This window comes from Bicyclus anynana, chromosome 9 (genome assembly GCF_947172395.1).
Source record: "Bicyclus anynana chromosome 9, ilBicAnyn1.1, whole genome shotgun sequence".
Classification (NCBI taxonomy): Eukaryota; Metazoa; Arthropoda; class Insecta; order Lepidoptera; family Nymphalidae; genus Bicyclus; species Bicyclus anynana.
In genome coordinates this window covers 12,203,392-12,218,936 of record NC_069091.1, presented here as the reverse complement: position 1 = coordinate 12,218,936, position 15,545 = coordinate 12,203,392, and the positions used below count along the sequence as shown (strand labels likewise).

Here is a 15,545-nt window from a genome sequence, read left to right as displayed (position 1 = left end):
TAGTTGGTAAACTAAACATGTAATATTACAATACGCTAATCGTCCTTCAATTTTGACAGGAGTTGCTGAATATGCTTGGAATAATCGGAGGACTTACCGCAGCAGTTTGGAAAAGCGTTTTCAACGAATTTTTTATTAAATGATTTTCTTATACATACTTGCAGTGATGAAGATTTTTAAATAGGGTAGGTATGCACTTTAAGTACAAATTATACAAAATGGAAAATTCCTTCTCCATTATTACTAATTAATCTTCAGTGTAGGCATATCATAGATATATACATATATATTTTAATTGTACGCAGTGGCGTAACTATAGAATCTTTCTTAGGCCCTCGGCAATTCATGGGAGGACATCAGTCCATCATGGGGATGTCTACCAACACTGCGCTTTGTATTCCAACACCTTAGGACCCAACGTCCATCCACTCTTCGAACTATGTGCCCCGTCCATTGCCACTTCAGCTTTGAGACTTGTTGAGCTATGTTGGTGACTTTGGTTCTTCAGCGGATCTTCTCATTTCTAATTCGATCACGCAGAGATACTTCTAGCATAGCTCGTCCCATCGGCCGCTGTGCGACTCCAAGCCTTCTTATGAGGCCCATATTTAGTGAGTCTCGGAACCATAAGTCATCACTGGCAACACGCACTGTTCCAAGACTTTTGTCTTCAGGCACTGAGGAATTTGGGACGAAAAGATATCGCGGAGTTTCCCGAATGCTGCCCAGCCGAGTTGGATTCGGCGATTCACCTCTTTCTCGAAATTGGATCTACCTAACTGGACCATATGTCCTAGGTATATGTATTCCTCTATAATTTCGAGTGCAGCGTTTCAACTGTAATTTTCAATTACATAAGTAATATCACGTACCTACAATATATTAAAATTAAATAAAACAAGTTCCAACAGCTTAATAAATATGTTTATTTACGAGTTTCATGCAGATTTTAAGAAGTGATCTTTCGCTAAAATCTGCTCACCAATGGCGTCTTGAATGCACGCGGTCAACGGTTTTTTGGTTTTGGCCGATACAGCTAAGGCTTTTTGTAGCGTCTTTGTTTCTAAAGTACGGAGATGAGTAGCTTCACCCAGAGCGGCAAACACACGGATGAAAGCAGTTGAACAGCCTGAGTCTGGAAAAGAAGTTCACTAAATTTAGAACTATATTAAAGCAAAACTCGTTGTCCAATGTTTGAGCCTCAACAGCTCAACGGTAACAGCGGTCGGTCTCTTCACCGAGGGGTGGTGATTCGATCCCCGCCTCGTTGGTCTAAATTGTCGTACCCACTCCTAATACAGTGTTTCCCGATTAATCAGATTTAAAAAATATGTAGCAGTATGACGTTTATAATACTACGTACTATTATCGTTAATGCAAACTTTCAAGAGTGAAACGAACTGTCACCCGCACCATTCTATGAAACGAACTGTAAAAGCTAGTCCAACTGCGGTTTTCATTTTGAACTAGTAAAAATGAAAACCGCATTAAAATCCGTTGCGTAGTTAACAAGATCTAAGCGTTCAGACGGCGAGAAGCGTTTATATTTTTGTCGGTTTCGCAATTTTTCATTTCTTAACATGAAAAATTGCAGATCCGACGGTAATCGTATCCATGTCTCTGGTTAACTCGGCCACTGGGTAATTATGTATCTCGAACGCCTTTCCACTTGGCTACGGACCCATTAGCGACTACATCAAAATTATGCATACGTTTTAACGTATTACGTTTCATCATTAATAACCCACATTGGGTCACTGTTTAGCACTAGTCTCCTTTCATAATGAGAGGGGTTAGGCCTTAGTCCACCAGGCTGGCCCAATGCGGAATGGCAGACTTCAGACACGTACAGAATTATGAAAATTCTCAGGTATGCCGGTTTCCAAACGATGTTTTTCCTTTAAAACAAAAGTTTGAAAAGTTATTCGAACCTACGCCCTCCGAATCGAAGGTAGAGGTCAAATCCACTAGGCCATCACGTCATGCCATTTTTTTTAATTTGGTCATACTTAACGGACCAAGCGGATAGCTCACGTGGTGGTAAGTGGAAAGCATCACCATAAATAACATTACCATATAATGCTCAATAAGCTTCTCTTTGTACCAGTGAAAGTCCCGTTTAAATCAGTCCAGCCGTTCCATAGATTATTCCGGACAAACAGACAGACAGGCAGACAAGAATATATAAAAACGCTTGATCGTGTAAAGCACTTTAGAAAACACAGTTATCTTGAAATAACACAAACACTTCAGTTTTATTTATAGCTATTGGTATAGAAATTTATGATAGAAATTTTACCGTAAGTGCCGTATTCTCCTGACTTGTAGTCGTGTGGATATATGTAATGGTACTCCGGCCAGTATGATTTTGAGAGGATGAACACTAAGTTTGTATCCGGAGGGTATCTGAAAAAGATAATATCTTTTTTATAAACACGCTTTACGTCTCTGAGTTGTAGCCCATTTGTGCCTGAAAAGATAGTCCTACTAATATTATAAACGTTTGTATGGATGTTTGGATGTATGCTTGGATGTTTGGATGTTTGTTACTCTATAACGCCGCTACTACTAAAGCGATTTAGCTGAAATTTGGAATGGAAATAGGTTTTACTCTGGATTAACACATAGGCTACTTTTTATACCGAAAAAATCCATGGTTTCCCGAGATTTGCGAAAACTGGTGATTTTGATGATATGAATGTTTGTTACTCTTTCACGCCTTAACTACTGAACCGAATTAGCTGAAATTTGGTATTATGATATATTATAGCCTGGATTAATACATAAACTACTTTTTATCCCGGAAAAATCCATGGTAATCCGCGGGTGTCCGCTAGTAATGATATATATTATATTCGACTAAAGTTTTAGCTAGTTCGAGCGAAGCGAGCCGTTTTTTTTTCAACACAATTTTTTTTTACGACCCGATTTTAATAAAACTAGTAAATAATGCATGAAACTACGGACTGAGCTTGAGCTTCATTAGTTTATACTTATTGTTAGTAGGTACACGTACCTACTTACTATAAACGGCTTCGATTTTTAGCTCTTATTTGCACGAGAGGATTTTTAACGGACGTTAAAAAGCGTTTAATTAAGTAGGTATGAAGGTTTATTTCCAACGCAACGTCCAAAATTTAAAATGCAACACTGCTCGATAAAATGTCGTCTGTCGCGTCGAACATATATCTGGGAATGCATTTGTTGTATTTGAATGTTTTTTTAACATCCGTTAAAAAACTCACGTGCGTAGGAGGCCTTAGTGATGATTAACCTTTCGCTTTTATATGTATATATAGATAGATGTAGTCTTACTTTTCGCCTTCCTGAAGGCCCCAAACGCAAATTCCGCTCTCCAGTAGCCACGCGGAATGCAGAACAATGGCGTAGCGTAGGAAACCAATTACGAAAACAGCACTCAATATCGAATCGTTCCAGTATTCCAGGGGCGCGTTAATTGGCAACAAAAGAAATAAAACGCCATAAAAAACCCAGTAAAACCTGAAAATTGGATATTTTATTAAAGACAAATGGAAGTTTTGAATTAATGAATTTTTCTATAACTTCTACTATTATTGTGAATATATACAAAATATTAGGTTCAGGTAGTCAATTTAAGTAGGTAGTTTTAATATAAAATAATTTTGTGTATTATTGCTAAATAAATGGTTCAATTGAATTTTTACAAAGGTTTGTAATGAACCCATTTGCATTTTTTAACAAGTCCTTGTTAATTTATTGATAAATTAAATTAACAATGTATATTTTTTAAATATAAGCAGCCTTGCATTGAGGTTAAAGGATAATTAAAATAAAAAAAAAACCGGCCAAGTGCGTGTGCGGGCCACGCACAGTGTAGGGTTCTGTAGATTAAATTTGAAGCACTTTAATCGCTTAAGTAATGCACAAAAATACACGATAACGATACCCCACAACATGGGATAGACTACAGAACAGAACGCTAACGCTATGAAAAATTCATCCTTACTTTTTTTCAAATTTTCTTTTTATCACTTTATAGACGTAAATAATATACATACTCATAACAAATTTAGTTATTCTTCTGACAACTTTATCTTTTTAATTAGCAATAGAATTAGTATGTAATATTCGAGTTCCAATTACGTTTTTCAAGTTGGTCGACTATTACTCCTTAAATAGTAATTGCTACTTATTTGTTAAAGTTTTTCTCGTAATTTCATTACATATCCTACTTTCGTGAATTTTTAACATATCCATAAACTACCGTTTAGCCGGTAGAGGGTTGGGACACTTGACTGTAAGAAAAAATAGCTCTTAAAAGCTTAATATTTTACAAACGGATCTCTAAATCGAGTAGAATACCCCTCCTTCATCACTATTGTCTTTACATTTATAATTGTTGTACGCCACAAATGGCCATAATTATATTGTTAATCTGTGTATTCTCATCAAATAAATGAATGAGTATTTATTTTTATAATAGGTTTAGGTAGTTAAATATTATTGCTATAGTTGGTGTAAATAATTGTAAATTAATGAATGGATCCAACTTTTTTAACGAATAAGCTTTTAGAAGTTTAGACATCTTGGCGCATTATCAAATTTTTATCCCTAGGTACTTGTGAAAAAAGCAAGATGATCCTTTAGCAATTCTCCTTTGTTTAAGATTTAATAAAACGGCAAAAGTCAAAAAGGTTATCAGTCTTTGTAATATGATTAATGGAGTATTATGTTCCAAAATTAACTTATTAAAAAGATTTAAGAAAAAGTTCAACATTAGAAAGTATTTCTGATTTAATATTCTTTGGCCGACCCGACGTCGTTGTTCTGTCAGTTTCAGCGTTTCCGGGTTTTACCTTTTCTCGGTCTCTTTTTTATAATCCATCACTACATTTGATGATTAAAGTTCAAAATAACGTTATTTATAATACAAATATGTAGGTAAGGCTGTTTTTGAACTTTAGCGATACTAAGGGATAGCTGTTTATTTTTTACCCGCCAACGGCGAATCAATATAGATTCTAAGAATTGTGTGGTGTAATTTATTTATGCTAATATTATAAAGAGGTAAAGTTTGTGGTGTTGTAGGGGATTTACTGAACGGATTTTGAAAATTCTTTTACCACTAGTTATTTGTGAGTGTCATAGACTGTATTTATCCCCGTATTTTCACGGGAACGGGGGCTACGCGGGTAAAACCGCGGGGTGTCGGCTAGTCTACAGTCTAGTATATAATCCACGGCTTCTCTCTAGTGTAGTCGTCACTTCCGTCTGGATGAAATTCTTATGTTCTTTTCTGTGACCCTTTATCAACATGTCATCATCATTATCAACTCATATTCAGCACACTGCTGAGCTCGAGTCTCCTTTCAGAATGAGAGGGGTTAGTCGAATAGTCCACCACGCTGGCCCAATGTGGATTGGCAGACTTCACACACGCAGAGTATTAAGAAAGTTCTCTGGTATACAGGTTTCGTCACGATGTTTTTCCTTCACCGTTTGAGATACGTGATATTTCATTTCTTAAAATGCACACAACTAAAATGTTGGAGGTGTATGCTCTGGACCGGATTCGAACCCTCCGGAATCAGAGGCAGAGATCATATCCACTGGGCTATCACGGCTCCCTTAACATTATGTACCAATGCAATATTATTGATGAGTAATTTAAGCTAGCTATTGACGATCAAGTATACCGACGTTTCTGCAGCGCTGCCCGCACCGAAAACGTTTCATGTATGCGTCAAATCAAACCGTCATGCACGTAGCGACCAAAACACTATCAGTTATAGCCGTGGGTGCTGCAGAAACGTGGGTATACTTGATCGTCAATCGTTAAGCGTAAATACTTTTTTCGTTCCAGTGAAAATATTACCTTTTTTGAAACATAACAACTGAATCTTTTTCAATATCTGTCATATCAATCGTGTTTTTCAGATATTCCTGCTGTTCGCTGAGTTTCTGTAGCCTAGTAACAAAATGTGCGTAGATAAAGCCTTTTCTTGAGTCGTATGGGTCCACGTCAGTCTTGAAGTGGGCATGATGGAACCTGTGGTTTTTTACCCAGTCGTATATTGAACCCTGAAAAAAATATAGAGAGTCAATGATATTAATGTCAGGCCCTCAGAGCCGATTATTAACCGACTTCAAAAAAGGAGGAGGGTCTCAATTCGACGCGTATGTTTTTTTTCAATTATTGTTACTTCATTACTTCGTCATTACTCAAAAAAATTTGAAAATTGTTTTTGTTTGAAAAAGTAATCTTCCAGATTGGTCCCATTTAATTTTCATGAAAATCGGTTTAGTAATTTTGTGTTAAAATTAAAGTAACGAAATTGGTCGTACTGTGGCGCTTTCGTTCACTATGCTAGGACATACTAAAAACAGAAAAATAAAATCTTTTTAACAAAAAAATTTAAACGACTTCAAAATCACAAAAATAAACTAAAAAGTGCTTCTGATCACTTTGAAGGCGGTGCCAACACAGTGATGCATTTCTAAAGCCGATTAAATTATAAAGTTTTAGGATTGTCTTTAAATCCTTTATAAGTTCTTTCCCGCAATTCTTTCAGAAACGGCTCTATTTAATACGCCACTGGCTTGGCACCGCATTCAAAGCGATCAGAAGGTTCATAGATGTTATTTTTCGCTTTTTAGTTTATTTTTGTGATTTTGAAGTCGTTTAAATTTTTTTGTTAAAAAGATTTTATTTTAGTTATGGTCTGTGGTGAAAATATGGCTGGTCGTGTTTTTACTTAGTTAAACAATTAATTGTTTTGATGAATAGATTGTGATAATTAATGAAATCTCGTGTTGTTTATTTAATTATTATAACACCACTTCTTTATTGTAATACTATATTATTATGCGCCACTGCAGGGCTGAGGCGTTACTTATAGAAATGTGGATTTGGAGCTTAGACCCACGATGCTGCTCTAATGCGGTTTGGTGGACCCAAAGTGCTACGGCCTTCTATAAAAAACATGGATTAGGATTTTAAGCATCAAATTCTTTCAAAGCAAAGTGAACATTAATTAGTACTAGTTAAAGTCCAGTTTACTTTGATGAATATGAAGGTAGCACCGTAATAATTACTATCAGATATGTTGTATGTATGTGTTATTAATGGCCGGGACCGACCATCTAACGTAGGTACGTTGCGTTGCGAGGCTTCCCAACTGCGCTGTAATTTCTTGAAAAGAAAACACATTCTAATATTTTCGTAGCCTGAAGTCGACTCAAACGGAACATGTTGTGCCTGAATATAATTACATTTTCATTTTCATTTACTCTCTAACTCAAAAATGCATGTTTGCTGAATAAATACAGTGTGTGAGTAAAAATTTACCTATACCTGTAGGTAGGTAAATTTTCACATTATTGATGTTTATATATTTATTATATTTTTTTTCTCTTATTTATTTATTAGTTCCTTTTTATTTAATTTTTAACAATGTCAATATAAATAAGTATTTGTATGGGACACACGAGAGCAAAGTATTTCGCTTCTTGCACCTTTGAATCCCTCACAAGGCTCAGGATTCTAACTTAAAATCACTCGTTACGATACGATACTTCAACTGTAGGATCCTTCGCTTACTCGGGATTCAAACTCGGCACTCGCAGCCAACTTTGTTCTCTTGTTGAAGAAATAACTATTCCAAGTTAAGTCGTGCCGGCATTGATTATTATGGCCTCGTAATTATCCGGACCGCCTCGCGCCGTGAGGAAAATCTATCTATTGTATCCATTAATTTCTATTATATTCACTGTTAACTATAGGTACTTATAATAAATCTGCGACTGGTCAAATTCTGTGCATTCTATAGAAGATATTTCGAAATGTTCAGTGTAAGGGCATTATATAATCGACACTGAAGCCAAAAGTACAATAATATTTAAATTACTAGTAACTAACCTAACCGAAATTTATTATAAAAATAAAACTAGGTTCCGACAACATTCTAGAATACTCGTTTCTATACTAATATTATAAATAGGTGAAGTTTGGTGGTATTATTAGGTTATTCTCTGGACCTATTGAACCGACATTGAAAAATCTTTTACCACTAGAAAGCTATGTTATTTGAGTGTCATAGGCTTTTTTATCCCCGTATTCTTACGGGAACGGGAACTATGGAGGGCGTGGGCTAGTACTAAGGTTCAGTCCAGAAAGGGCGAATTCGCCGCGATTCTCTCGCGCGTATTACGCGCGACCGTTGCGTCTTCAAGGTGCGCGCGCGCGAGCATTTGTGGAGGAATTCAGTACGAAACATGGAGTTGAACGTGCACTAGCTCTAGAGTTCGCGCGTTAACTGGACGCAACAAGGCGTCCCTATATGTATACTGTGTCCGTAGTATCTTGATTCGCGCGCAATACGAGAGTCGAGAGTCTGGCGTAGTGCACCCGATTTACGCGCGTATTTTGAATACGCTTGTGGACGCGATGTAGTGATGTCTAGTACTTCGACAACGCACATGAATTCGCGCGATATGATTCGCGACGAATTCGCCCCTTCTGGACAAGGTATATGTAATTTAAAATTACTTACATGTCCAGCCAGTGTTTGAAATAGCATGAGAGTTATTTTTAATGTCGTCGAGGCTCTGTACGTCTGATGGGTCCACAGCCTGTGCGAGCCGATCGTTACTCCCAGTGTGGCGAGTGATGACAGGAAAACCACTGGAAATATAAGAAAAGTAGCTGACGCCGCGCGGTTTTATCCGCGTGGTTCCCGTTCCCGTAGGAATACGGGGATAATATAGCCTATAGCCTTCCTCGATAAATGGGCTATCTAACACAGAAAAAATTTTTCAAATCGGACCAGTAGTTCCTGAGATTAGCGCGTTCAATCAATCAAACAAACAAACTCTTCAGCATTATAATATTAGTATAGATTGTATTTCTTGAGTTAGCCTTTCTCATCGAAAAGCTTGAATTCAAAAAGTATTTAAGGTTTTAAGGATATCTACCGATCACATACCGATCACTTGATGGATTAACAGAACAACAACAACAGTGGCAACAGTGGACGTCCATCGGCTGATAATGATGATGATGATGATGATGATGATGATGATGATGATGATGATGATGATGATGATGATGATGATGAACACCACCGAAGCGTATTGTTTATAGTCCAAACAGATGACTCACCAGATTTATCAGTTTTTATGTGTTTCATACTTCGCAAGAAACACATAAAAACTGATAAATCTTGCCTTATATTCATCAACTTGCCTCGTAGTTGTTATTATAGCTTGGCAACTTCATTCCTAACCCTCCCGATGTTGCGATGAATCAAAAACCCATGACTGATGCACGTCAAATCGCCGGACGCATGATTTCACACCACATATCATGGAAGTGTTATCAACAAACTTGTCAGACTATACACTGATTACCCTTCAGATTACCCTGATTACCACTGGTCGCAGCAATGCAGCAATGCTACTTGGCAACATTATGGCATATATGGATTGGATAGTGATGATGAGCTTACACAGTAAAACTGTCAACAGCTTAGCTTCAGTGAACACCAGCCAGGCGCCGTACAGCGAGAGCAAGTGGATGTGTATGAAGAACAGGACAGCAGGCCAGTCAGCCTCGCGCGTCCTCTTCAGCGCTGGCAACTGCACCGTGGCAGGCTCCACGGTCATTGTCGTGGACATATCTGCAACTGTAAGGGCCGATATAGACGTATTTTTTTTGTTCTTTACAAGTTAGCTCTTTACTACAATCTCACCTACGGCCTTATTATGTATCTCAGTGTACCATTGCAGTAATAAGTTACTACATCAACTTTGATGAGCCGTGATATCCCAGTGGATATGACCTGTGCCTCCGATTCCGGAGGGTGTGGGTTCGAATTCGGTCCGGGACATGCACCTCTAACTTTTCAGTTGTGTGCATTTTAAGAAATTAAATAATATCACGTGTCTCAAACGGTGAAGGAAAACATCGTGAGGAAACCTGCATACCAGAGAATTATCTTAATTCTCTGCGTGTGTGAAGTCTGCCAATCCGCATTGGGCCAGCGTGGTGGACTATTGGCCTAACCCCTCTCATTCTGAGAGGAGACTCGAGCTCAGCAGTGAGCCGAATATGGGTTGATGACGACATCGATTTACATCGATTTATCTATCATCGTGTCATATTTATTATTTTCTAAAAATGCACACAATTGAAAAGTTGGTGGTGCATGCCCTGGACCGGACTCGAACCCACACCTAATTGACTAGACTAATGTATTTAACGTAAAATGACGATTATTATGTAATTACGGTGAAAACACAATGGTAGATTATTGCAAAAACGAAAATATGATAAAAAACGATGTAGTGACTGATTACTTAAATGGTACACCGAGTTACATATAACCTGCTGATGGTAAGCGATGATGATCTAAGATGGAAGCGGGCTAACTTGTTGGGTGTAGGATGAAAATCCACACCCCTTTGAGTTTCTACACGACTTCCGGTTGGTAGCGCAAGTCACTATTTCAATCTCACTCGTTAAGTAATTAAAACTTACAGTATACGTCGCATCAGACTAACTACATATTGTTTAGTAGTATATGACGGCCTCCGTGGCGCAGTGGTATGCGCGGTGGATTTACAAGACGGAGGTCCTGGGTTCGATCCCCGGCTGGGCAGATTGAGATTTTCTTAATTTGTCCAGGTCTGGCTGGTGGGAGGCTTCGGCCGTGGCTAGTTACCACCCTACCGGCAAAAGACGTACCGCCAAGCGATTTAGCGTTCCGGTACGATGCCGTGTAGAAACCGAAAGGGGTGTGGATTTTCATCCTCCTCCTTGACAAGTTAGCCCGCTTCCATCTTAGACTGCATCATCACTTACCATCAGGTGAGATTGTAGTCAAGGGCTAACTTGTAAAGAATAAAAAAAAATATATATATATGTGAAAAATATTTAGATCAGAGGGCCTAGTGTCAGTTTGATACTGTTACAATTGCGTTATCGGAAACGCGAATTTCTAAGGAATTGATACAGTGTCATCTAGTGGCACTACTGCACAACTGTTTCAATTTCGTATAAACTCGCGTTTACGTCAACGCGATAGTAACAATATAAAAATATTGAAAACTCCCTCTAGGCACACAGGTAGATACTGACATAATATAAAGGTGTATGTTTACTATATAGGTGTGTATCGTCGTATTTATTAACTTGGTTCACTTCATTATAGCTGTAGACTTCTGAAAAGGTCACATTTGATTGAACTCAGCATAATTTTTCATCGTCAAACCTTTTAAATATATTCAAAATATGTAAATTCAATCATCGACTAAATAATCACTATTTATGTATATACATATAGGTGATTACGTCTTTATTTATTATTGGCTGAGTCGTGGTAAAATATTCTAAGATCGTAACATCCGTTACAGAAATAGTTTTTTTTTTTAATATGTAATAGTTATTTCCGTGTTCAGTATTACAATAGGGATGATGACAGTTTTTCCTAATTGTATATAAATTAGGAGTCTGTTAATAGTAAAGATATTTGTAAAAGTGACAGGATATCTGCGATCATTTACTTTCGGAGCTACAGGGACTTAAAGGGTCAGATTTGGGGCGCTGCCGCGGATCTTTGAAAAACGCCCCATACAAAATTTACGATTTAATGACGTCGTAGCTACATAATGATCGTTAGATTTGTATGGGCGTTCAAACAAAATTTCTAATATCTTTGTTATTGGTGCGTTTATGTTTATAGTTCAAATATTGAAATATGCCACATTTAATGTAAGGAAGCTAAAACTGTTTGAATTTTCATTTAACTACGATAAAAGATTTTTAATAGATTTTGAAATTTTAGTAACTTATTATTTTGCAAATATCCAGACAATCTTTGCTTTTTATGTATAAATTAGTTTACCGAACGTATCATAAAAATCAATATAATCAAGCCTAGTCGTCATCCCTATTACTAATCCATACTAATAATATAAATGCGATAGTCTGTCTGTTGGTCCCTTATCTTTTAACGGCTAATTCACTATCTCTGATGTATGCTAGTTGAATTATACGAAATTGAAATTCTATGTAACAAATGTTATCCGGTGCATTTTGGTGGATATCATATACTAGGTAGATGACATTTCTCAATTGATTTGATGCTTATTATAATAGGTTGTAAATAAAGACCAAAATAGTGAGTTACAGAAATTTTGTATTTAATATATTGTTATTTGATTTTTGATTGTGTAAGCCGCGCCACCGGGAGGTTTTGGGCGAGCATCGCAATCAAATCAAAGCATCGCCTGATGGGGCCCGAAGGCAGATACAGAAGATGTGGGCGGAACGACTCTTTAAGGGCGTCTCCTCTCGGACCTAGGCTAGATGGCCATTTTGGATGGGTGTTTTGGCCTAACTTTAGCCCCCCCCGAGCCCCCAAGATCGTGGATTAAAAGCACACGTCCGGGTGACGCCAAATATCGGGGTTCTCGTCTTCGCCGTAAAAACGCTGAGTTTTCGACCTTGTGATTAGGTTCCTAATCACAAGGGTGTCGTAGTAGAGACCTACTTATAAGTTAGTGCTCGAATATTGGTTCCTACCCAACGATATTTTATACTATAGATATGTTACGTGCCTACATAATCACCGCAAAAATCACGGGCAAAATCTTCGTTTATTTATTTATCACATACATTACAGGGTAAACCGAATGCGTTTATATAATTCTTGTGTTAGTCCTGCATTACTTGAACGTATCTGCTAAAAGTTTTGCGAAATTCAGCAAGCGAGGTGAAAAACAAATCTAGAATTTTGTGTTTACTTACACTATATATATATATATAGTTTTTACACTTCCTGAACACACAACTCGACATTGTAGACACCAATATTTAGGTACTATTTGTCAAAAATTTTCGTTGTTTAATAAGCGACCAAATGAGATTAAGACAATTATGTACATTTGTTCACCTCAGTTTTGCTGCGCGTACTCTATAAATAGTTTATAATAATTATCATTGTTCCAACCCATATAGTACCTACCTATTCGAACCTATTTAAAATGCATAAAGCAGAGCTATAGTTTTTGTATAAATGGTAGGTATTTTATGACGAGAATATGCACAAATTTTTTAAACACTGCAAAAACTCATTGTTTTCATGACCTTATATAAATATACCTAGGTATAGTAAACGCTCAGCAGAGTCAGCGAATACATTCGATTCCGTTCGCGAATTCACGAATTCAATTGTAAATTTGAATTCGCTTAATATAATTAAATTGTTTCGTATGTTAAGTTTACGTGGCGAATCTTTTGTACCTTACGTGTTTCAGATCGAGAAGGCCCGCTGGAGTTGGTTTTTGTGTATGGCAACTTTTTTTTATTTTTTTCACTTTTAAACTAAATATTTCGATACAAACAGGTTCGATGTCACTTCTATACATTTTTCTGAGTTTTGTAAGTGCCCACCAACAAAAAAAATTATACGTATCCATCGATCTCTTATAGGTCAATGTAGGTACGTATTGTAACTAGCCACTTGTAGCAATAGTTCACTCATCAACTCATATTCGGCTCCCTGCTGAGCTCGAGTCTCCTCTCAGAATGAGAGCGGTTAGGTCAGTAGTCCACCACGCTGGCCCAATGCGGATTGGCAGACTTCACACACGCAGAGAATTAAGAAAATTCTCTGGTGTGCAGGTTTCCTCACGATGTTTTCCTTCACCGTTTTCGACACGTGATATTTAATTTCTTAAAATGCACACAACTGAAAAGTTGGAGGTGCATGCCCCGGACCGGATTCGAACCTACGCCCTCCAGAATCGGAGGCAGAGGTCATATCCACTGGGCTATCACAGCTTAATAGTTACTATGGCATAAACATTTTAGTATAACTCCGTGTCAAGCTTCACAGTTTGGATGATGCGTAAGATCTTAGAATATTTAATTGATTTTTTAAAGTGCTGTTTAACATAAAATATGGTACGTATAGTTATATCGTCTATTTTCATCCACTTCTTCTATTAATATACTCCCGACCGACTTTTCGGTCACGGTAATTAATCTCATCATAATTAATAATTCTCATATTAAAGTGCACAAGTGTGTGCGCAAGCACAGGTGCACTATAATATCTCCTGATTCAGATGGCGCGGTTTGAGACCATAATACGGAAAAGGTTACAGGATAGTTTATATTGCAAAAATAGAATAAAAAGTGGGTGAAATAGGGGTTAAAAGTTTGTATGGAAAGTCCTTAATTTTTAGAGTTATAATTTTCAAAAAATCATAAAAAAATACAAAATACAACGTTATTCAAGAATTTTTAAAATTCAACCCGTGAAAAAAAAAAAAAAGTGGTGAAATAGAGGTTGAAAATTTACATTGATTTCCACGCGTTAGTATAAAATCGTTGATGGTAGCTATATCTCAACAAATACAAATAAGTACCTACCTACATGCGATAAATTGCTACTGTTTTTGGGTCAACTTTAATTAGCCCAGGTAAATTAGTACATTCATGGTACGTAACCACTTCAAGCGAGTTCTAGTCGCTGTTGCGGTTTTTTTTAATATTTAATGAGCTTACCTTTTGTAATCGAACGTATCCAAGGTCCGCGCACTGGCGTGCTTGCGCCGAGGTAGTGCTACAATGACTGGCATCAAAACACACACGTCATGGTCGGTACTGCACGCGACACGGGTCGTGCACTCTCGCCCCGTTTAATGACGGGACAACTTGGATTGAGTAGAATATAATAGAATGTATTTGTTCACGCAGTATAGTAGGTACAGTAACAAATGTGTGCTAAGATATGTGCTCCCGACCGAATCGGGTTTTCTTTTTTCAGCCACAGCATTCAATCTCTATTGATTTACCGTGTACGCAGGAGATATTATAGTGTACAATTGTGTGCGCAAGCACAGGTGCACTATTTTCCCTCACACACACCGATGGGACGGCAGAGCGCAGGACCGACGGCACCGAGGCACGTGGGTGTACCAACACCGCCAACTTCCCAACTCTAGGTTGCTATTAAGGTTTCCCTTGTAAGAAAAACCCAAAAAACTTATGACGAGACTCAATGAGGCTAAACTATACAAAATATATGTAAGACTGTAGACTTTAAATTTTCATTTCAGATTGCTATTAAAATGAATTTCTTTAATTCAAAATTTACATTCCCTTCCTTGTTACATGCTTCCTGGTGTTCGACTCGACTGCCCTCAATCTTTTTTTAATTTCTTGTTTATTCTCTACAAGTTAGACCTTGACTACAATCTCACCTGGTAGTAAGTGACGATGACTTATAAGTGACTTATAAGATGGAAGCGGGCTATAGTGCTTTTCAAATAGCATGGATACGGTGACAGTTCGTTTCACTCTTGAAAGTTTTCCACGATTTACAATAATAGTACGTATTATAAACGTCATAAGGCAACTGTCCGTAACTTAACCGTACCCATGCTTTTTGAAAAACACTTTAACTTGTTGGGTCTCGGTCCACTTATCGTATCTTGGATCATAATTATGCGCCACGTAGTGCTGATGACAGAAGATACTTATACACATAAGCTGG

General features: G+C 37.5%; 1 protein-coding gene across 1 annotated transcript; it reads right to left on the bottom strand.

The window, feature by feature from the left end:
* Positions 1 to 909: 909 nt before the first annotated feature.
* On the bottom strand, positions 910 to 14,709 carry LOC112043953 (acyl-CoA Delta-9 desaturase). Its single transcript, XM_024079648.2, has 7 exons — positions 14,555 to 14,709; positions 9,489 to 9,665; positions 8,535 to 8,665; positions 5,858 to 6,063; positions 3,316 to 3,501; positions 2,300 to 2,406; positions 910 to 1,135 (listed from the first exon to the last, which is right to left on the bottom strand). Exons 2-7 carry the CDS (start codon positions 9,655 to 9,657, stop codon positions 939 to 941), a joined length of 996 nt encoding a protein of 331 aa, XP_023935416.2. The 5' UTR covers positions 9,658 to 9,665; positions 14,555 to 14,709; the 3' UTR covers positions 910 to 938.
* Between the last annotated feature and the right edge of the window lie 836 nt (positions 14,710 to 15,545).

What these genes read in the sequence shown, in the direction of transcription:
- LOC112043953 (XM_024079648.2), bottom strand. Translation starts at nt 9,657, where the DNA reads ATGTCCACGACAATGACCGTGGAGCCTGCCACGGTGCAGTTGCCAGCG. An exon ending in GCTGTTGACAGTTTTACTGT is followed by an intron (nt 8,666 to 9,488) that starts GTAAGCTCATCA and finishes TTATATTTCCAG; the next exon opens with TGGTTTTCCTGTCATCACTC. An exon ending in GGCCTTCAGGAAGGCGAAAA is followed by an intron (nt 2,407 to 3,315) that starts GTAAGACTACAT and finishes TATCTTTTTCAG; the next exon opens with ATACCCTCCGGATACAAACT.